The following is a 22,774-nucleotide window of genomic DNA, read 5'->3' as shown; positions in this document are numbered from 1 at the left end:
CCCTGGTCACAACACCAGAGCCCGCTTACTGAAGCATCAGACATTCACCGCTTGTGAACTCGAGTGTCTGACCAGCCTTTTGTCACCAGAGTGGGACGAGAGGGTCTCGGAGATCCCGGAGTGGGAGGAGAGGGTCTCGGAGATCGGAGATACAGGGGAGATACCCCATGATTTTAGGAGATCTTCGCCTTCTTCAAGGTTGCGAACAATATGCAGAGAGTTATCATGGCGGATAAGTAAACGTAAAGGGAAACCCCAATGGTACATCACTTTAGCTGAACGAAGTGCTGCTATTATTGGCATGAGATTTCTTCTGGCCTGTAAGGTAGCTGCAGATAGGTCCGCATATACAGCAATGCTATGGTAAGGTGCAGGTAAGCCATTGTTGTGACAAGCATATTCCATTAGCTTTTCTTTCACATGGAACAAATGTACTCGGGCTAATACATCATGGGTTACAGAATCTTCTAAGTGTTTGGGCCTGGGAACCCCATGGGCCCTATCAATAGTTAACACTTGCGCCAGACAATCAGGAAGAGTAATGAACAAACATAGTCCGGGATATCAGCGGAATCCTCAGTCTCAGGGATGCCGCGCAATTTCACATTACTGCGGCGGCTCCGATCTTCGAGGTCTATGACCTTGGTTTTTAGCGCCGCAACCTCCTCTTCTAAATCATTACGTAGATCAATAAGAGTATTATGTGAAGAAGCAAATTTGCATAATTTACGCTCAATGTGATCCACTCTATCACCTATAGCATGAACAGTTGTTTGTATAGGGTTAACTAGTTTATGCATGTCCTGCAGGAATGGGGTACGAAGTAGTAAAATGTCTCTGAGAGTGGTATCAGTTAGAACTTGATTAGTGACCGGCATGGTCATTAAGGGGTCTTCAGCAGAGTGCACCTGTCTGGTCTAGCTTATATGATTTACATTTTTACACTATGTCCACAAATCTGCTCTGCTAGTCTTAGCCTTGCTGTACTGGTATACAGCAGCCACTGCGGATTCCAAATGTAAGAAAGCCACATAGAGACAACTGCATTATTACTACAATCTTGTAACCTACTGTATATATTTCTGTGAGGAAGGACAAATACTATTTTTATCCCTACGCACTGCTCACTAAATGCCTTTTGGGCTAAGCAACAAAATTGCCAGTATAAGGTTGTGGAAGGTGTTGACACAATAGATGACATTGACATAACTGTGTTACAAACGCAACATCTGTGGAAAATGACTGGCAGCAATTGGAAAGACATAAACACAGCAGCAAATAGAAAAATGAATCCTATAAATCCTGCAATATATCATAGATTGCTGTATTTCAAGTTGCCAATAAATTCAGGCCTCCTCCCTTCGTACCAAAAACTGAAATAGATAAGGGATAGAGCTAGGTCCAACTACTGAGTTCCTGCCGACATCAACAAAAGGAAAGTGAGTCGGATCACAAGTTTTGATGACTTTCTTTTTTTGTACCTGTAGGAAATTTCCATAGAAGTTTACCATCAGGGGTAAATCAACTTAAAATTAATAAAATATAAGTGTCAGATTACAGGGGCTCTAACTGCTGGGACCTCCCGTGGTCTCCAGAATGGGGCCCCAGGTGTTTGTTATGAATTAAAGGAAATTGTAGATAATGTAGGTGACACTGCTGAAACGATACTTACCTGGTCCCGTTCGATGCTGCGCTTCTCCAATTATCCTCTTCGGTATCTTGTGCTCCAGGCCCGGCTTAAAGCATGGACAGAGCTCAGTGACATCACCGCTGCAGTTTGCTAGCAACAGGACCAAGCAGAGAACAGCAGTGGTGATGTCACTAAGCTCCGCCCATGCTCCAAGTCGGGCCTGGAGCTTAATCTACCAAAGAGCATAGCCGGAGAACCACAGCACAGAATGGGACCAGGTAAGTATCTCTGTCATCAGTGTCACCTGCACTATATGTCTGAACCAACAGGTTAGTGCAGGTGACACTGATAACAGATTTCCTTTTATCAGTGAGTTGGGCATTTCTATTTATTCTCTATGGAACTGCCGGAAAGAGATGTACTTGCCTACTTTTGGCAGCTCCATAGACCACTGTTTCCAAACCAGTATGCCACAAACTTTTGCAAAAATACAACTTGTAGCATGCCCAGACAGCCGAAGGTTCTCCGGGCATGGTGAGAGTTGTAGGTTTGAATCGTGTGGTGCTGAACAAGCATTCATAATGAAGACCCTATCCCTCCCTTTCCTCCCCCTGTGATCTGACACTTATTCCCAATCCTGTGGATAGCAGATACTTTGATAGTTAGACGATTAAAATGGTGTTAATGCAACGTCTTCATCCTCTTCAGGGTAGGGTCACACGTAGCGCATCTGCAGCATATTTCACACCGCGGTAAATCCACTGCAGATTCTGCCACAAACAGGCACACAGGACAACCTGACGCAGCCCTGTGTGCACACACAGGGCTGCAGCGGGGTAGCCCTGTGTTTCTGCTCATAGCTGAATCTGCAGTGTATTTTCAGCAGTAAGAGATACGCTGTGAATGCACTACGTGTGACCCTACCCTCAATGCTGAAATCAGACTAAAATTGCAACTGCTGCACTATTACAGCAGCAGGTACTGCAGCAGTGTCTGGTTAACATAAATGAGCCTAAACCTTAATACTTTGCACTGCTGCAATAAATGGTACAACAACTGCAAGTACAATCTCATTTAAACACTGAAGGGGCTGCAGCAATGATCAGGTAATCAAACATTGCCAATGTAAACATCCCAGTGATCAGCCAACAAATAAGCAAATGCTTTTCACATCTTTCATGTGAACAGGGTTTTCAGGCTTAAAAAACAGAGCTTATGTCTTATAAAAACAGCACCACACTTATCCTCAGGTTGTGTGTGGTATTACAACATAACTCCATTCACTTCAATGGAAGCTGCAGTATCACACACAATGTGAGGAGAGGTGTGATGTTTTTTGAAGAAATTAGCTCTAATCCTGCATGACCCCTTTAAAATAACCATTTGTTAAAATAGTAAGTTTAAACCTGCCCTGTGAAAATTGAAGTGAATGAACAATGACTTGTTATATCTTTGATTGGTGCTCATAACAGGCATTATATCTGCCCCAGAAAAAGGATCCTTAGGCTCTGTTCATATTGAGGATGTGTTACATTTATTGTTGGATCTAAGGTTTCTGGGGGCAACAAAAGTGAAGTCTGTTGTGCTATTCTTACACGTGATTGTTGCAGTCACTTTTTGGCCTCAGTGGTGATGCCAGATACTAGGCCACTTCATGAGCTATTGTGTGCCATCACTCCTGAAAAGGCTTCAAGGACCTCTGGGCGACCACAAGAGCATCAGTGCTGGAACGGTGAGGGGTTTAACAGGTGAGCACAGTTTTATGTAATAACACTTGCTGCTGCTTATATTTTTTTACTGCTTGGACAATGTTTTTAAACAAAAGACAAATATACAGAACTAAATGGTAGAACATCTGTCCTTGTGGAGAAATTAACCTGATTATGTAGGAGAATTTTTATATCTAATTAACACCACAAAATCCCATAGTAATAATCAGAATAAATTAAAGAAAATTAAAATCGAAATGTATAATTTGTTAGAACTGAAGCCAATTTTTATTAGTCTGCAATCCCACATCTTTTTGTTCTTTTTGTCTAGCGAGTAAGGCTCCATTCCCACTACACTTCTGCAGTGCACATTTAACAAATATGCACGAAAAGTCACCTGACATACACGGCTCAAAAAAATAAAGGGAACACTTAAAACAACAAAATGTAACTCCAAGTCAATCACTCTTCTGTGAAATCACACTGCCCACTCAGGAAGCAACACTGATTGACAATCAATTTCACATGCTGTTGTGCAAATGGAAGAGACAACAGGTGGAAATTATAGGCAATTAGCAAGACACCCCCCAATAAAGGAATGGTTCTGCAGGCGGTGACCACAGACCACTTCTCAGTTCCTATGCTTCCTAGTTGATGTTTTGGTCACTTTTGAATGCTGGCAGTGCTTTCACTCTAGTGGTAGCAGGAGACGGAGTCTACAACCCACACAAGTGACTTAGGTTGTGCAGTTCATCAATGCGAGCTGTGGCAAGAAGGTTTGCTGTGTCTGTCAGCGTAGTGTCCAGAACATGGAGGCGCTACCAGGAGACAGGCCAGTACATCAGGAGACGTGGAGGAGGCCATAGGAGGGCAACAACCCAGCAGCAGCTCCTTTGTGAAAGGAGGAGCACTGCCAGAGCCCTGCAAAATGACCTCCAGCAGGCCACAAATGTGCATGTGTCCACTTAAACGGTCAGAAACAGACTCCATGAGGGTGGTATGAGGGCCCGACGTCCACAGGTGGGGATTGTGCTTACAGCGCAACACCTTGCAGGACATTTGGCATTTGCCAGTGAACACCAAGATTGGAAAATTTACCACTGGCACCCTGTGCTCTTCACAGATGAAAGCAGATTCACACTGAGCACATGTGACAGAGTCTGGAGACGCTGTGGAAAATGTTCTGCTGCCTGCAACATCCTCCAGCATGACCGATCTGGCGGTGGGTCAGTAATGGTGGCGGGTGGCATTCCATGTGCTTGCCAGAGGTAGCCTGACTTCCATTAGGTACCGAGATGAGATCCTCAGACCACTTGTGAGACCATATGCTGGTGCAGTTGGCCCTGGATTCCTCCTAATGCAAGACAATGCTAGACCTCATGTGGCTGGAGTGTGTCAGCAGTTCCTGCAAGAGGAAGGCATTGATGCTATGGACTGGCCAGCCCGTTCCCCAGACCTGAATCCGATTGAGCACATCTGGGACATCATGTCTCGCTCCATACACCAATGCCATGTTGCACCACAGACAGTCCAGGAGTTGGTGGATGCTTTAGTCCAGGTCTGGGAGGACATCCCTCAGGAGACCGGCACGCCCCCTCAATACATTGCTATGGCAGAGCTGGGATTGCCGAAAACAGCACTCCGGCTCTGCCATAGAGTTGTATTGAGGGGGCGTGTCAGCCGCTGCTTCGTGCGGTGGTCAACACGCCCCCTTTTCCATGGGCTGCCGCAGCCCCGTACAGAAGATCGCGGGGGGCCCCAGCGGTCGGACCCCCGCAATCTGAAACTTATCTCCTATACTTAGGATAGGGGATACGTTTTTCAGCCCTGGATATCTCCTTTAAGGACATTACATCAAAGTTGGATCAGACTATAGTGTGGTTTTCTACTTTGATTTTGAATGTGACTCCATATCCAGATCTCCATGGGTTAATACATTTAATTTCCATTGATAATTTTTGTGAGATTTTGTTGTCAGCACATTCAACTATGTTAAGACAAAAGTATTTCCTTTATTTTTTGAGCAGTGTATATGCAAAACATATACGCAATAGTAAACTATACAGTTACAAATGTCTGTCATAGATTTCCACTGACAAAAAAAGTATGCTCTCCAGTATACTTTTTGACAGATGCCCTTGTATCTAAAAGTGTAGTCGATCAAAGTTTCCAAAATAGAAACAAAAAGTGCTGATACTTAGTACCCAATATATCTATGGATACTTTCAGTGCATACACTGCGACCCTTGCAAAAGTAGTGTGAACATAGCCTTAGGGAAACATAGAAACCTGTTCCTCAGTCAACTGTATGTGTTTATAACAATAGCCCATAAGCATCAGTATATATATATATATATATATATATATATATATATATACACACGAACACATATACACACACACACACATGTGTGTGTTAAGCAGAATATGCATCCAAATTCCAGGGCGCTTCACAGATGTAAAAAATAAGTCTCCTTCCCCAAAATTAGGTTGACGAATCAGGTATCAATCAGAACAGCAGAGTTTTAATAACACAAGCACAATTATTATGAATGAATACTTTTTTTTAGTAGTTGTTAGGTCTATAGTTAAATAAGTCATTTATTCTGCTAGCAATAATTTGTTTTTATGGAAAGAAGTTATATAGACCTACTTGTTGCTCCCTCTTGTCAGGTGTCTTGGCCGTCGATGGCAAGATCTGATCCCTGGCCAGCTTCTGTACAAAGTCAATGCGTCTAAATTCTTCTCTTCCACGCAGTTTGCACATAACTCCGGCCTTGAGGGTTGGAGAAAGAGCAAATAAATACTTAAATCCACAGTCGAATGACATTGCAGTGATGGCAAGTTTACTTAGAACTCATATTCTGCAAACGTTTATCAGATCATATAGAACAGAGCAAAAGTTCCAGGTATGAGTGTGCCAGTTCAGTGCTGTATGAAATTTCCCTAAATCACAATCTTCTATGTGTGTGTGACTGATATGCTGACTTTTTGTTTGTTCCTCCCCACCTATTTCCTGTTACATAGGAGAATTGTAACAAGAGGTTAAAAACCCATGGGAAAGCTGGTCAGGAACAATTGTGACATTGGATGCAGAGATGTAGGCTCGTCATTCCTATAAATAACATTGTAGCACCTCCTTTTCATCTACTTGAGTCCTTGGCCCTGACCAAAGAATAAGTTTTCAAATCCAGAGATTAGCAGGAGCTGCTACTTGAACTAGGACAGAGCTCGATTCATTGAGAATATTTATGTTTCTTGAAACGTTTTTAGTGATGTTAAAAATGTTGTAGAGAATATGATTTTTAATCAATGAAATATTATAAACATAATTTTTTTTTACATTAGACATGTGGTCTCCAACATGTGTATCTCCAGCAGGTATGAAATTAAAACTCCCAGCATAATCAGATTAGACCATGCATTCCAATCTGCAGGCATAATGTTATAGAGTTTAAGGAGAAAACTGATATATAAGTTTGTGGGAAAAATTACTTGTCAGTTATATACTTATTTTTAGGACCAAGTAGTCACGTGGGTGGTCCTACTCAGTGATTGATAGTTATCTTTAAAGAGTACCTGTCATGAAACCATATTTTCTAAACTAGCTCAGATTATATTCCCTAACTACTCCGAACATCTCTCCTGCACTTAAAAAGCTCTATATCATAACATTCCCTTTTCTCACATTGTGTGAGCTCCTGGCAGGAGAAAATGGGTGTTCCCATGCAAACGCGATGTCATTGAAGCCTGCGAGAGCTGTGCCTCACCATGACCTGCACGCACTTCCTGAGTTTGGTCTCCTGCCAGGCCGGGAGAAGACCAAACTAACTGTTTAACTTGTGCAGGGAACAGAACAGAGCCACCTAGCAGCCTTTAGGTTGAGAATTTTAAGAGCAAGTAAATAGCTAAGTGTCTTATAATTAAATAAGGAACAATATATTAAAAGTTTTGTTTGGTGACAGGTACTCTTTAAATAAGTGTGCATATAGAGTGGGCTGTCAATCACTGAGCAGGACCACCCACCTGACTACTTTTCTCAGAATAAGTAAAGGTTTACATGAATAAATGACACATTATCCTAAAACTTGTTCCCATAAGACTATATATATATATATATATATATATATATATATATATATATATATATATCTGCTGAGCTCATCCTGCTTGATAACATGATGCCTGCAGACTGGTCAACTTATTTAACTTGACATGTTCCCTCATCTATATTCACTGCTTCTCTAACCATGTGATCTGCTCATCTCTCTCAAGGCGACCCCTCCCTGCAGCTCACACAAGAAACAAGCACAGGGGCTAATGGTTTGTATAATCTTTTCAAAGGCTGTGTTTGGGGGCTATGGGGTACAGTTTTGAAACAGATCAGCTGTGATGCCTTGTGGAGTCATGGTGAGCATAGATATATATACATAACTTACGTTTTTATTTCTACCACTTATGGTTGTATATATCCTTAAAGAACATAGAAATTGAAGTTAAAACAACGCAACCGGCTAAAACTTAAAGTGTTACTGTTCCTTAAGAAATGTAGAAACACAGACATGAAACACAGACATGTAAAACATTTTGATTGGTCAGGGTCTTGGAGCTGAAATCCCAACTTGTTGCTACATAAAGTGGAGAGACGTAGGAACACCTGTGCACTTTACACCTTGTTGCAAGTCTATGGAGCCCGTCTCCTTAAACAAGTCAAATTTAGTTGTGAGGAGTGAAGTGCACAGCCATGTCCATATACCCTAACTAATTAAAGCATTTCACATGTCTGTCAAAGCTACAGTAATGTTTTAACCTTTAATGGAATACTAGAAAACCAACAAAAAAACTGCACATGAAAAACTTGTGGTAGGTAAGGGTGAAAAGCTCAGGAGACCTACATATACACCTGTTCCACCCTATGGATACTAAGCCCTGCCTACCACATGCCCTGATAAGGGGGATTTCTCAGAAAAACCTGGTAAGAATAAAATGTATGTTACTTCAGAATTCCAACTAAGATGTTGAATTAAAGATTTTACAAAGAAATAAAGTCAGTAAAGGTTGGCTATAAATAAGCTTTATTATTACAGCACATGGTAAAATTGTCCTTTGAGCTCTGTCCTCTGTCCTACAGACCTAAGATCATAGTACGTAGCCTCATCACACTGATTGTTGTGGATATGGCATTCAAACTCTCAGCCACCTGTTTCAATATTTTCTTTGTTACTTTTCTTTGCTGTCTGGTATACTCGCACCAGCACCTGGGTAAGCAAGCACGATGCTGTGCCAGTCTGTAAAGAGATGTAGTATCCACAGGCCATGTAACTGGGGTGCTGTCTGCTCAGTCGGGGCACAGAGACCGCAACAATGCTAACTAGGTTTACTAGTTGTGTTGTGCATGTTCTGCCTATATGACATAAAAATATCACAATGCATGCGCCAAATGTATAGGCCTGAGGCATGCAACTTATTTCCCACTAAAACCAAACAGTACACATAGTTTTTCCTTAATACAATGGTTAAGAAAAGATATATCACAGTGTACACCCAAATGTACACAGGGAAATGTGTAGCTCAATAAAAGACAATAATTGAATTTAGTATTTCAAAGTGAGAAGTCACAACAGTGTATGTGCCCTCCCATCTATATTTAATGTAAGCTACAACAATAATAGCCGCAAGAAATCTTTCCTGCTAATTTTGAAACTTTCCTCCACGGAAGGTCACTGTGTACTAAGAGCCGAGCCCGAGGACCAGAACATTTTACAGCACTATAAATAAGCAGATGCTGTTTAGACATTCTACCGGAGCCTTTCCTCTAGGATTAAATTCTTTATTTAATGAAAGATCACTGTAAGGTACAGAAGCAGTATTCATGAGACAGACAGAAAAAGGAGATTTTTATGCTTAACGTAAAATCTCTTTCTCGAAGGATCCATTGATGGACACAGACGATGGGTATATGCTGCTGTCTCTAGGAGGTTTGACACTATGGCAACAAGAAAAGCCGTCTCCTCCCAGCAGGGTATACCCGCTCACAGGCACCTGAGGTAATCAGTTTTAGTCCCAGAGCAATAGGAGAAGACAGACAGGTCCAGAAAAAAAACACAGACTGTCCGAGCAACCAGAAGAAAAGGTAACTGAACACACCCTCGGACAGATGACTGAAATAGAAACACCAGAACAGGGTGGGAGCTGTGTCCCCCAATGGATCCTTCGAGAAAGAGATTTTACGATAAGCATTAAAATCTCCTTTTCTCTATCGGCTCCATTGGGGGACACAGACTATGGGACGTACCAAAGCCGTCCCTTGGGTGGGTAAGGAATCAGACAGGTGGACGGTTGGACCATCACCGCCTGCAACGTCTTACGGCCCAGAGTAGCATCAGTAGCATCAGCTGATGCGAGGGCAGTAATCTGGTAGCACCTTGACAAAGTGTGCAAAGACGACCACGTGAACGCCTCACAGAACTGCAAGGCAGAAGCCACGTAGCGGAGACCCAGGATGCCCCGAAAAACGGATGGAATGAGCCAAGCCCCGAAGGGTGGATCTTCCCCTTGCAGCGGTAAGCTCCTAAAATGGTTGTCTTGTCCAACGACCACAACAGGTTGTGGAACAAACACTTCCAGGGATGAGAAGGGGCCGGACAAAAGGATGGAAGGACGATGTCCTTATTGAGATGAAAAAGTCAAAACCATATCAGGTACGAAGGACGGACCTGGACGGAAAACAAAACAACTTGTCCTGGTATACAACCAGGAAAGGAGAATTGCAGGAGAGAGCTGCCAGCTCTGACACCCTCCTAACAGAGGGAAGAGCAATAAGGAACGCCACCTTCCGGGGAAGGAAGCGAAAAGAAATGTCCCTGAGAGGTTCAAAAGGGGGGCCTTGCAGGGCATCTAAGACCCAGAGCAAGTCCCAAGGGAAAAAAGGAGACTGATAAGGAGGGGCAGCTTGTGCCGCTCTCTGAACTAGGTACGGACATGATAATTGAACGCCAGAGAACGTTGGAAAAGAATGGAAACGGCCAAACCTTTGACCCCTAAGGGAGCTGAAGCCAACCACGACAGAAGAAAAAGGCTGAGTGTTACACCAACAGAAATAAGACCGCCAGGTATGGTTGTAAATCTTTGCAGGGGAAGGCTGTGGGCCCTCAGCATGGTCCTCTGAACCGCTGTCTCAACCACCACGCCGTCAGAAGCAGAGACGGTAAATAGAGGTGGCCCTAGAGACCTGATACAGGAGGTCTGGACGATAGGGAAGGCGCAGCGGTAAGTCGTTCAGGAGCCTGACCATGACGACGTACCACGCCTGCCGGGGCCAGTCTGGGCCACGAGAATGGCGGGAACGCCCTCTGCTGTGAGATGCCTCAGGAGCCCAAAAGGAGAGGAAGGGGAGGAAACAGATAAGGAAGGGCAAAGCTCGACCAATAGAAGGGAACGGTTTGGTTGTGGCAGAACATGCAGAGGTCCACGCCTGGAGCACCCCAAAGGTTGCAGGTCACTGCAAACACCTCCGGAAGTAGGGACCACTTGCTTTGGACGGCTGAGGACTGTCTGAGAAAGACCACATCCCAGAAACGTCCGGAATGAAGATCGCTGAGATGCCGGAACCTGAGTTCAGCCCCGAAGGGAATTTCCCAAGAAGCAAGCCAAGAAAGAATTGCCCTAGGCCCAAACATGTTGAAGGGGAAAAGGACTTCTCGGGGGACCAAGGCCCAGAGAACGATCTTGCGGTCGAGAGACAATGGAGACCTGTCCCACCAGAAGAGAATCACCAGTTGAAGAGGTCGGTGATGAAACTGGGCAAATGGCACGGCCTCCATGGCCGCCACTAACCGATCCAGGACATCCTTGCAAAAGCGAATGGAAACTGGAGCAGAGTGCCGAAGTCATCGGACTCTAGATAAGAGAGTAAGCCGACTGGTCGGCGGAAACGAAAGCGGGTAGAGGCCGCGTCGAACTGGAGCCCCAGGAGAGCAGTTGGACTTGTCCCGATTGAACACCCAACCAAAGTGAGACAAGGTCTGGAGGTTGAGACTAAGACTCTCAAGGATCTGGGCCCTGGCTGGAGCTCTGATCAGGAGGTCGTCCGAGTAAGGAATCACGGAAACAACTGTTGTCCGTAAAAGGGGCTATCACAGGCACCAGGACTTTGTGAAAGGTCCGCGGAGAAGTGGTCAGACCGAAATGGAGAGCCACAATAGGAAATGACCGTCCGGAACTGCAAAGTGGAACTACCGCTGATGACCGGGAAACAATGAGATGTGGAGGCAGGCATCCTTGATGTCCACCGAGGAACGAAAACTCCCTGTGAACCATGGACGCCAGCACCGAACGGAGAAACACCATTCGGGCTGGAAGGCAGAAGATGCTGGCTGAGATACTCGAGAGTGGGCGAACAGAAACGCCTTTCTTGGGGACCAGAAAGAGGTTGGAATAACCCTCGAAAACAATCCCCTGAAGGAACCGGGACAATTACTCCCTGGATAAAAAAAGGAGCTGGGGCGCGCCCCGAACTGCTTTCGCTAGAGAGGGGAACCGGAGGGTCCAGGAAAGAAAAAGGCAATCCCAAGGAAGGGAAATAAATTCGATCCTGTATCCGTTGACTACCACATCCCTGACCTAGAAGTCCTGAATGTGCGTAGTCCAGGTGTCTCAAGAAGTCCTGAATGTGCGTAGTCCAGGTGTCTCAGAAGAGTAAGTGGCGACCAACCACCCGAGAAAGGTCGGCGGGTGGGGGGCGACCCTTCAGACCGAGGAAGGCCTGCGGGTGCCTGATGGGGCCGCAAAATGGCTGGAAAGGATAGCCGACCTCCGGGATAGGTCCGTAAGGAGGGAGCCCTCTTCCCGTGAAAGTGCCTGCCTGGACCCTTTGTTGGTACCCCTTGATGGTACCAAAGGTCCACAGAACCAGAAGGAGGACTTACGACGGAAAGCGGTTCTGTGTGCCTTATCCAGAGGTAATAAAGAACTCTTCTTCGCCCGCTACCTCACTTCCTGAAGGCGGCATCCACATTCCAGGCTTTAAGCCATAAGGAGTGACTGTGGCTACCAGGTAGCTTGTGGCAAAGGCAGCACAGTGGCTGTGCATGGAAGCAGAACACAGAAAATCTCCAGCTGCGGAGCATCGGAGAGCTAGATTAAACAAATCTTCTAGAGGGATCTTGAAGACTACCCTGGCGGAGTTGGGAGACCATACTGAAAGGGCACCCAGGCTGAAGCAAAAGCAGGAAGAACCTGCTGTCTCAATGGCAAGGTTTGCCAAAGTCTCCACCTTCATGTCCGCTGGATCCTTAAAGGCAACCGCAGCAGCCAACAGCCGGGTAGGCGCCTTAGAGAGGCGGGAGATCGGTAGATCCACAGTTGGAGAGGAGGTCCACCAAGCAATGAGGTCCATGGCGAAGGGATACCGCGCTTGAATCTTCTTGATAGGGTTCCTGCAGGTGGATACCAGCAGGGCGTAAAATTCAGCGTGAGAGCTGAAAGTCTTAGGTGCCGATCGGGCACGAAGAAAGGAGACTTCTGGAGCCATGTCCGAAGTTCCTGGGTCCTTTAGAAGGAAGGTGTGTCTTATGGCCAAAACCAATGAGTACACCACATCAGGCATCCGTGCGTTCCTTTAAGTCGGAGGCCGAATCAGAAACCTCATCCACAAGTCCTCCAGTTGAATGGGAACGAGGTGAGGCAGCCCAGGAAGAGGTCGGGCACGATGAGAGGAAACTTCTGGACCACATCCGAAGTTGCTGGGTCCTTCAGCTGGAAGGTGTCTCTTATGGCCCAAACCAATGAGTACACCACATCAGGATTATCCGTGCGGTCCTCTATGAAAGGAAACTTCTGGAGCCACGTCCGAAGATCCTGATGAGAGGAAACTTCTGGACCGCGTCCGAAGTTCCTGGGTCCTTTTGCTGGAAGGTGTCTCTTATGGTCGAAAACAATGAGTACACCACATCAGGCATATCCGTGCTGTCCTCTGTGAAAGGAAACTTCTGGAGCCACGTCCGAAGTTCCTGGGTCCTCTAGATGGAAGGTGTCTCTTATGGCCGAAACCAATGAGTGGACCATGTCAGATGTATCCAATCTGAAACTCCATCCACAAGTTCTCCAGGTGAATGGGAACGAGGTGAGTCAGATGAAAAACCTATATGGAGGGCCGGCGTAGGGCGGACCTCTCCAAGGCTGTCACCTGAGCCAAGTCGATATAGACTGGGAGAGTGGTAGAAATAGCAGGGGAAGCAGTGGTGCAGGCGGAAAAGTGGGTTTAGCAGAACCAAGCATGGTAGAGTTGCTAACCCCTGCAAGAACAATAGATGACCAGGCCCGTGGTATCTGTCCAGCAGGAGGGACAGTTCCGGGCTCGGACACATCCATTCTTATATATTTATTGATTTATTTAAATGAATTTTATTTTATTATTATTATTTTTTTTTTTTAAGAGAAACTGCTCACTCAGAGTATGTGTCCCCAAAAAGGTAGCAGCTGTGAGGAGCGCTGCACGGCTGAGAGGAGAGAGCGAGGGAGAAGAAAGCATAGTTAATGAGAAGAGAGAGAGAGACCGGCCTGTCAAAGGGCGCCACTTATTGGCCCTCAGAAACCCTCTGCACGCGCTTAGTGCTGGTTGGCAGAGAAAGGGACTGGCCGCATACAGAGAAGGAGAGAGAGAAGGATTCCTGCGGCTGTGAGTGGGCGGGGCTAAAGCCCGACAAGGGCTCGCGGCCAGAGAAGGAAAATGGCCGGGCTCTAATGGCATCCTCGCTCCCATAAAGAAAAAACACCGCCGGCAGCACGCTGCTGCCGACAGGAGAGCGGGGCTGTGTTCCGGCGCAGTGAGCAATATGGCCGGAGATAGGGGCCGCGCTCACTGAAAGCGCAGGAGGAGTCGGCAGTGCTCCGCTGCCGAAATGAAAGTAACTGCTGCCGACAGGAGAGCACAGGAGAGCAGGGCTGTGTTCCGGCGCAGTGAGTGATGTGGCTGGAGATAGGGGCCGCGCTCACAGAGAGCGCAGGAGGAGTCGGCAGTGTTCCGCTGCCGAAATGAAAGTAACTGCTCAAGTAGTGTCGGCGTCTGAATGAAAAGACCCCAAAGAAAAGGAACGACTTGCACAGTCCTACACCACTGATTTTAAGCCCCATTGCCTGAAAGGGTTCCCCACAATTCAGGAGATAACAATAAAGAGGAGTGGGCCCAGAGGATGAAGAATCCTAGGACCTGCAAGAAAAGGGAGAAATATACTCACCCTCAGTCAGAAGAACTTACCTAATGGAGTCTTCAGTCAGCATTTTGTCACCTGCATCCATCATGCCGGGCCTGAAAAGCCAGACGAGCAGGGAAAGATGGGGGACCCGGACCCATGAGGTACAACCCCAGGCGCTGACCGTTGGCGAGAGGGGGTTAACAGTACATCCAAGATGCCTGCCACCTCTCGCAATGGGGAAACAGTGAACTCTATGTTCCTGAGTCCCCACCTGAAAACAGGAAAGAAAAAGGAGTAAAAAAAAAACTAACACATTCCCTAACTAGGAAAATAAAAAATAAGAGACCTGGTCTGGAGAGAACTCCCGACCGTGTCTACCTCCTTAGACACTAAGCTTAAACTGATTACCTCAGGTGCCTGTGGGCGGGTATACCCTGCTGGGAGGAGACGACTTTTCTTGTTGCCATAGTGTCGAACCTCCTAGAGACAGCAGCATATACCCAGTGTCTGTTTCCCCCAATGGAGCCGATAGAGAAAATACGACTAGGAACAAAGGAATCTTGCATATATAAAGGCCCCAGCTATGTATGTGAGGTAGAGGGGACTACTGTGTCCTGGTGCTAACCCTTCCAAATATGGATTCATTCTTGGGGGGAGACAGGGACAGAGAGTGCTCCTATAAGGACACAGCAGTTTTGGCCTTTTGGACAAAGAAAATGTCATTTTTATATGTTTGTTATTTTCCCCTCGCACTGTAATAGCCATAACTCTTTTTTTTTTTTCACAGAACCCTATGAGGACTTGATTTGTGCAACCAATTTTACTGTACAACGAAAACATATTATTTGTGTGGGGAAATTGAAAAGAAAATTCCAACTTTTGGGGGAGTTTGTTTTACATTGTACACTTTACGCTGACATGTTTTCTATACTGCGTGGGTCATTATACGCTTTTCTATTATTGTACTGCTTTTAAAGTAAGTAAAACTTTTTCAACTAAATTTGAATGTTTAAAAGTGCCCTATTCTGATCCCTCAAAACGTTTTCTTTTTTTTTTCCGTATACGGGGCTGTATGAGGGCTCAATTTTTTCACTGCGAGTTTGTCATCACTTTTTACTTAAAGGAGAAATTATACATTTTTTATTTCCCCTGTGCCCAGGCTGCAAAAACTAAAAAGAAAAAAACTTTAACTCACCTTCCTACGTTCCCCCGTTGCGCCAATATTGGCGTCCCGGTCCTTTAGTGCTGGTCTTCTTCCTGGTTCCTGGGCTCGGTGACTGATACTGCACTCAGCGTATCGCCAGCCGCAGCGATGTCCCGTCTTGGCCGGTGATAGTCTGTGCGCACTGTCATGTAAGGAGCCCGGACGGCAGGGAGAAGGCAGCACCCAGGGGGAATAAGGGGTCTGGCAAAGGATTGAGGGGCCTGTGTGTTAGCAGATGAACTAAGAAGAAGTGTGTGGCAGTATTATATTCAGAGGGTACAGTGTGTGGCAGAGTTATATTTAGGTGCACAGTGTGTGGCAGTATTACATTCAGGGGTAATGTGTGTGGCAGTATTAGATTCAGTCCTAGCCTGACTTTGATTTCTAGAGTAGAAATAATTTTCTGTGGTGCGCTACATTGCGGGCATCATCAATAGGGGTACAGATGCCCACGACATGGAAATAATTCTACCCCTGTACAAATCACCAGTATACATAAAAGATATAGTGGAGCTGGAGAGGGTTCCAAGACGGGCAAGCCGAGTAATACGGTAAATGGGAGGACTACAGTACCCAGAAAGATTCTCAGAATTAGGGTTATTTAGTTTAGGGGAAAAAAAAGCTTAGGGTAGACAAAAAAACTATGCATAAATATATCAGGGGACAGTACAGAGATCTCTGATGTGACATATTTATACCCAGGACTGTATCTATAACAGGGGGCATCCTCTACTTTTAGAGGAAAGAAGGTTTCTACACCAGCATAGACGGGGGTTCTTTACAGTAAGAGCAGTGAGACTGTGGAATTCTCTCCCAGAGGAGCTGGTCATAGTGAACTCTGTTATAGAGTTCAAAAGGGGCCTGGATGCATTTTTGGAGAGTAATAACATTACAGGTTATGGATACTAGATTAATAGGGACAGAAGGTTGATCAAACATTTATAATGACTGTCATATTTGGAGTCGAGAAGTTTTTTTTTTACCTTTCTCTGGATCAACTCAGTAGGGACTCATTAGGGATATAGGTTGAACTTGATTGGCTCTGGTCTTTTTTCAACCTTAAAAATCTGTATGTCCCCCCTGATTTCCACACAACATGCATAGACCTTTGAGGAAGATGTTGGTGTTTAAATCAACAATGTTCAAGTTCTTTTACATGTTGTGTGTAACGCTGAGTGCTCCGTCCTCTGCTCCTGGACCGGCGCGCTCACTGCATTTGTCCCCGCGGAGTGCCCCAGTTAGAGTCTCTGACCGGGGACACTCAGCTTCTGTCACCGGCAGGGACGCAGTCCGCGCTGCGGGCTGTCCCCGCCCGCGTCCCATCCTTACTTACCGGCACCCGCTCCGGCTCTCTCCTCGGCTCCCCTGTCATGTGGTTCCCGACGCGCGTCCCTGCACTATAGGGCACGCGCGCGCCGGCTGTGTAAAATTTAAAGGGCCAGTGCACCATTGATTGGTGCCTGGCCCAATCCAATGTCCTCTGCTCCTATAAATGTACCCTGCCCCTTCCTGCCCTTGCCGGATCTTTGGGTTGCCTTAATGCCCAAGAGAAAGCGTTTATTGTGTATTCCTTGCCTGTTGCTGAACCTGTTGCTAACGACTACCGCCTCCGAACCTGTGCTGCCTGCCCTGACCTTTTGCTACGTCTGACTACGCCTCTGCCTGTCCCTTCTGTGCTTCGCCAGTCTCAGCAGTCAGTGAGGTTGAGCCGCTACCGGAGGACACGACCTGGAAGTTACCGCCGCACCAAGACCATCCCGCTTTGCGGCGGGCTCTGGTGAATACCAGTAACTACTTAGAACCGATCCTCCGGTACGGTCCACGCCAATCCCTCACTGACACAGAGGATCCACTACCAGTACCGCTTCCTGCTACCAGTCCGGATCCTTACATTGTGCAGTACATGCAACATGTGTAGGAAAATCGTGTAAGCCTTCAATGCGGCCACGTCTCTCTCACATAACATGCAGGTGAGAGGGTATGGCACCATTTTCTACCTCCTCCGTTGACACCAATCCTAGCTATTCCACTGCACATCATTACTTGCTGTCACCTATGTCCAAAATTATTAGAGTAAACATACACTCCATTTTTTTTAAGATGTGACAAAGAAAATCACAGGAGTTATTCCTACATGATATAGTATAAAAATCTTCTGTCTATCCATATATAGAGACTGCTACTATATTGATGCAGCTTTCACTGATATTAGAAAAGGATTGTTTTCTTCAGAAACTGTTGTGCACAGAGGGTGACATTAATTTGTTCTGCTAGGGATGATCAATGCTGAGACCATAATCTATAAGAAACTGCTTTAGAAGACATTTACCTAAGAAAATTACTATGATTGATCAACTTTATGAAATCAATAAAATAGTGTCATTTAAAGTGGGCAAAACAAATATCAGACTAAGATTTCGTAAATGTTATTGGTTTTATCTAGAAGCCATTTTTACTGATCTATAAGGAGGATCTGAACAATATTCACATGCAATATTCAGCTGCAAGAAAGTTTTTAAAATCTTATTCAAAAAACCATTATATTACGAAACAATTGCTTGGAAACTGTCACTCTGCAATAAGACCGGGTATTTAACAACTCTGCCAAAAAATATCTTAACATTGAATGAGTCCCTCATCTTTTCCTCTACTTGACATGGAAAATGGCAACAATTAAAATAATTCTCGTGATTTTGTTCAGGTATGTTCATTAAGCCAGAATGGTCTATTAAACAAATATCGTTTTGTATAGTTATTTATCTGTGATTTCCGTAAAAAAAAACAGAGAGATTTTTCTCTAAGTGTGCAGATAATTTTTGCCAGGGGTTGTAATGCCCCTAGTGGCAGTCAATTGTAAAAGCATTATACCCTCCACCACCCCTCAGATTAATTTCATCAAGCCAAAAAGAACATATTGCTTAAAATCTTACAGGTACTGAAGTATAAATAATACAAAAATTGTATATTCAGGGAAAATTATTAGACAATTTTGACCAGCTTTTGGCATTAACTAGCAATGTTAAAGGGGTACTCCGGTGCTTAGACATCTTATCCCCTATCTAAAGGATAGGGGATAAGATGCCTGATCGCGGGGTCCTGCCGCTGGGGATGCCCGTGATCTTGCACGTGGCACCCCGTTTATAATCAGTCCCCGGAGCGTGTTCGCTCTGGGTCTGATTACCGGCGACCACAGGGCCGAGGACGTGTGATGTCACGCCTCCGCCCCCCGTGTGACATCTCGCTCCGCCCCTCAATGCAAGCCTGATTATAAACGGGATGCCACGTGCAAGATCACGGGCGTCCCCAGCGGCGGGACTCCCGCGAACAGGCATCTTATCCCCTATCCTTTGGATAGGGGATAAGATGTCTAAGCACCAGAGTACCCCTTTAATTTGGAGTTTACACCGCCTTTGCCCCTTTGTAGAAGAAAAAAAAAAGTAAGGTTGTTGAATTTATCAATAGTTTTGGAGACAATCAGACAAACAGAGATTAAAACATATCTAATACAGATGAGTACTTCACATAATGCTAGACATTGCAGAAAAAAAAAGTCTATGGCAATCATTATATTTTAAGACTAAGCTGTCTCCATTCAGGTCTGTCACGTCTACCAATAATTACGATGTGGTAAGCATCTCTACTTCAATACAGCATGAATTCACCTTTCCAACATAGATATTCGGTCACCTAAGGACAAGCACTGAAGCAAATCTTGACTAGAACAGTGCTTTTAGGAAAAAAACTCAAAAAATCCTTAGGAATCAATGGATATTAAAAAGATTGTGGCTAAATTTGTCCAGCCAATTTTTGGAGTTTGGTGTGACATTATGTCCAATTTGCTTTTTTCATCCCTTTTTTGGTTTAGTTCCAATACACGCAAAGGGAATAAACATGTGTATAGCAAAACATGTGTTACTGCAATCCTTTTCTGTGAGAAATTCTTCATTTTCTAGAAAAATATCAGGGGTGCCAACATTTACGGCCATGACTGTATTTGTACTTGATTTGTCATAGGGGTTTTCTCTGACTTTCTATTTTAATTGATGGCTTATACCCAGAATAGGTCATGAATATCAGAACAGCAGGGTGCCCAATCAACTATTTGATCATCATCACACGTTTTTTCAAAGCATTTTGATTCATTACAGTAGCCAAATACATGGAAAGATTCAGCAGAAAGTGTATGCAAGACAGAATACTGTGATTAATGGTCAAATATAATGAAATATGGATGACCAATTCCATTCATAAAAAATCTTTACAATGTCTAAGTTCATTGTCAAAAATTGTGACAGCCATCTTTTCAGCTTCAGTTAGGCAGCATTCAAATCTTGGATCCATAACAGATGCTTACTAACAATGAATGCCATTGGAAATATCCCACTGAAAGCACAAATCATTGTGTTGAACAGCTGGTCTTAAGGGTCATACCACCACTGATAAAACACTGATGGCTGGTCTAAAGGATAGTCCTAGAGAACACTCGACTTCTTTACAAAAAACAACTGACTGCAGGGGTCCTACTAGGAGTGCCTCCACAATCTACTCACTGTTTGAGGATATTTCATATGTGAAAAATTTGTGAAATGTTGCAGTGAGTGATGAGGCCATCCACTAATGAAAGTCACTGCAATGCCCAGAGAAGTTGTTACCCATTCTATTACATACTTAGGTACAGTATAATTTATAAAAACATAGATATATGTGCCAACTTTTTTCCACCAACGGTAAGCAATGCTTCATCCATACCACAAATTTATAGGGGAATCCTACATTAGTCATCTTCCTTACTTGCCTGCCTCAGAGGTGCAGCCTAATTTCCTAAATAAGTGTGGAGTTTTCCTTGATGCTTCCCAGTGACCCCGGACCTCCGGTCGGCTAGACACGGTTCATGTGCATGCTTTGGTTGTTTTGTTTGCTGGATTGCATTTACTGTAGCTGTATTGCGTGCACCCCACAGGTGTCAATTATCTTGCTGGATCCTCGCACTGCCTCGCGGATGTATCCTTCATAACAGCTGTGTTTATATCAGAAGTGCTCTCCCCTTTATTTCCTTCTTCATTTTTTGATCTAAATAAGAGTGGTTTTGTTAGGATTCGGCAGGCTGGATGTGGATCCTCTGTGTCAGCGAGGGATTGGCGTGGACCGTGTCGGTGGACCGGTTCTGGGGTTGCTACTGGTATTCACCAGAGCCCGCCGCAAAGCGGGATGGTCTTGCTGCGGCGGTAGCAACCAGGTCGTATCCACCGGCAACGGCTCAACCTCGCTGACTGCTGAGAAGGCGTGGGACAGAAGGACTAGACAGAGGCAAGGTCAGACGAAGCAGAAGGTCGGGGCAGGCGGCAAGGTTCGTAGTCAATGGCGATAGCAAGAGGTCAGGAACACTGGTAAGGCAAACACTATAACGCTTTCTCTGGCACAAGGCAACAAGATCCGGCAAGGAAGTGAAGGGGAAGTGAGGTTAAATAGACAGGGAGCAGGTGGAGGCTAATTAGACTGATTGGGCCAGGCACCAATCATCGGTGCACTGGCTCTTTAAATCTTAGAGAGCTGGCGCGCGCCAGGACGAGACAGCCGGGGACCGGAACAGGTGAGTGACTTGGAATGCGATTCGCGAGCGGGCGCGTCCCGCTATGCGAATCGCATCCCCTCCGGCAGTGTCAGTGCAGTGCTCCCGGTCAGCGGGTCTGACCGGGGCGCTGCAGAGAGAGGAACGCCGCGGGGAGGAGCAGGGACCCGGAGCGCTCGGCGTAACAGGTTTCACATTCGCACACAACCTTTTTTTTTAAAATAAGTTTTTTATTTTCTTTTTGCTTAAATGTGCAAAAAGTCCTTCATTTATATTTTCCATTTGTTTTGAATACCGTATATACTCGAGTATAAGCCGACTTTTTCAGCATGATTTTTCGTGCTGAAAACGCCCCCCTCTGCTTATACTCAAGTAAACTCTCCGCCTGTCAATCCCTTCTCAGTGGTCTTCAACCTGCGGACCTCCAGATGTTGCAAAACTACAACTGGCTGTCCGAGCATGCTGGGAGTTGTAGTTTTGCAACATCTGGAGGTCCGCAGGTTGAAGACCACTGAAAGGGATTGACAGGCGGTGATGATGAAGGGGGTGGGGGATGACGAAGGGGATGATGATGGGGTGATGATGACGGGGGTGAAAATGACAGGGGTGAAAATGACAGGGTGATGACGGGGGTGAAAATGACAGGGTGATGATGAAGGGGGTGTTAATGACGGGGGTCTGGATGATGACAGGGGGGATGATGACATGGGGGGGGGATGATGTATTTCCCACACTAGGCTTATAGTCAAGTCAATAACTTTTCCTGGGTTTTTGGGGTGAAATTAGGGGCCTCGGCTTATATTCGGGTCGGCTTATATTCGAGTATATATGGTACATGCCTGCCTTTGGCTAAAAAAAAAAAAAAAAAAATCGGCCACAAAAAACGCAGATACATTTAAAAATAACTAATTTAAATTAAATAAGTAAAATTTTATGAAAATGAATGAATAAATGAATGAATGAATGAATGAATAAATAAATAAATAAATAATGTGAGTGTAAAACTACCCTAACAGTTGATAGAAGTGCAGGTGTGGTCCACCTGCAAATGTATTAAAAACTTATTTCTGTATAGATAGCAATACTAAGCTCCCTATGAGCATGACAGTCTAGTATGGTTACCACTGGAGGCCAGGCCTTTTGCTGTACAAGCAACACCTGGCAAAACCTATCAAGCCCTTTGCTTGCAGAAATTATTTATGAAACAGTAGCCCCCCTCTCTTTCCAAGTAAACTATTATGGGAAACTTGGTTAAAGCAAGTTCAAACAGTTGGTTGCTTTTTTTTTCGTCACCTGTGTGATCTGGCACATATGACAATCCTACAAACAGGCCCTACATTTACTTTCTCCCTTGCATAAGGATTTTGTTCTGTGGTTTGCTGAGCAGGTTTTACATTACCCATATGCTGATGTATAAAAACATTATTATGCTGGTCACTAAGAAATGAACCACTTTTGCAAGACAAA

The 22,774-nt window shown here is 45.1% G+C and overlaps 1 protein-coding gene across 3 annotated transcripts in view; it reads right to left on the bottom strand.

Annotated features, from left to right (window-relative positions):
- The window catches only part of RAPGEF5 (Rap guanine nucleotide exchange factor 5), a 331,057-nt gene that overhangs the window by 115,715 nt on the left and 192,568 nt on the right, over positions 1–22,774 (bottom strand). For all 3 annotated transcript variants that reach the window (XM_056519694.1, XM_056519693.1, XM_056519696.1), the window contains one exon: positions 5,993–6,115. In XM_056519694.1, the coding sequence (XP_056375669.1) occupies positions 5,993–6,115 (123 nt within the window). The remainder of the gene's footprint in view (positions 1–5,992; positions 6,116–22,774) is intronic.

The sequence above is a fragment of the Hyla sarda genome, chromosome 5, assembly GCF_029499605.1.
Source record: "Hyla sarda isolate aHylSar1 chromosome 5, aHylSar1.hap1, whole genome shotgun sequence".
In the NCBI taxonomy this organism is placed as follows: Eukaryota; Metazoa; Chordata; class Amphibia; order Anura; family Hylidae; genus Hyla; species Hyla sarda.
Note: the sequence above shows the minus strand (reverse complement) of the source record. Positions and strands in the feature narration are given on the sequence as shown.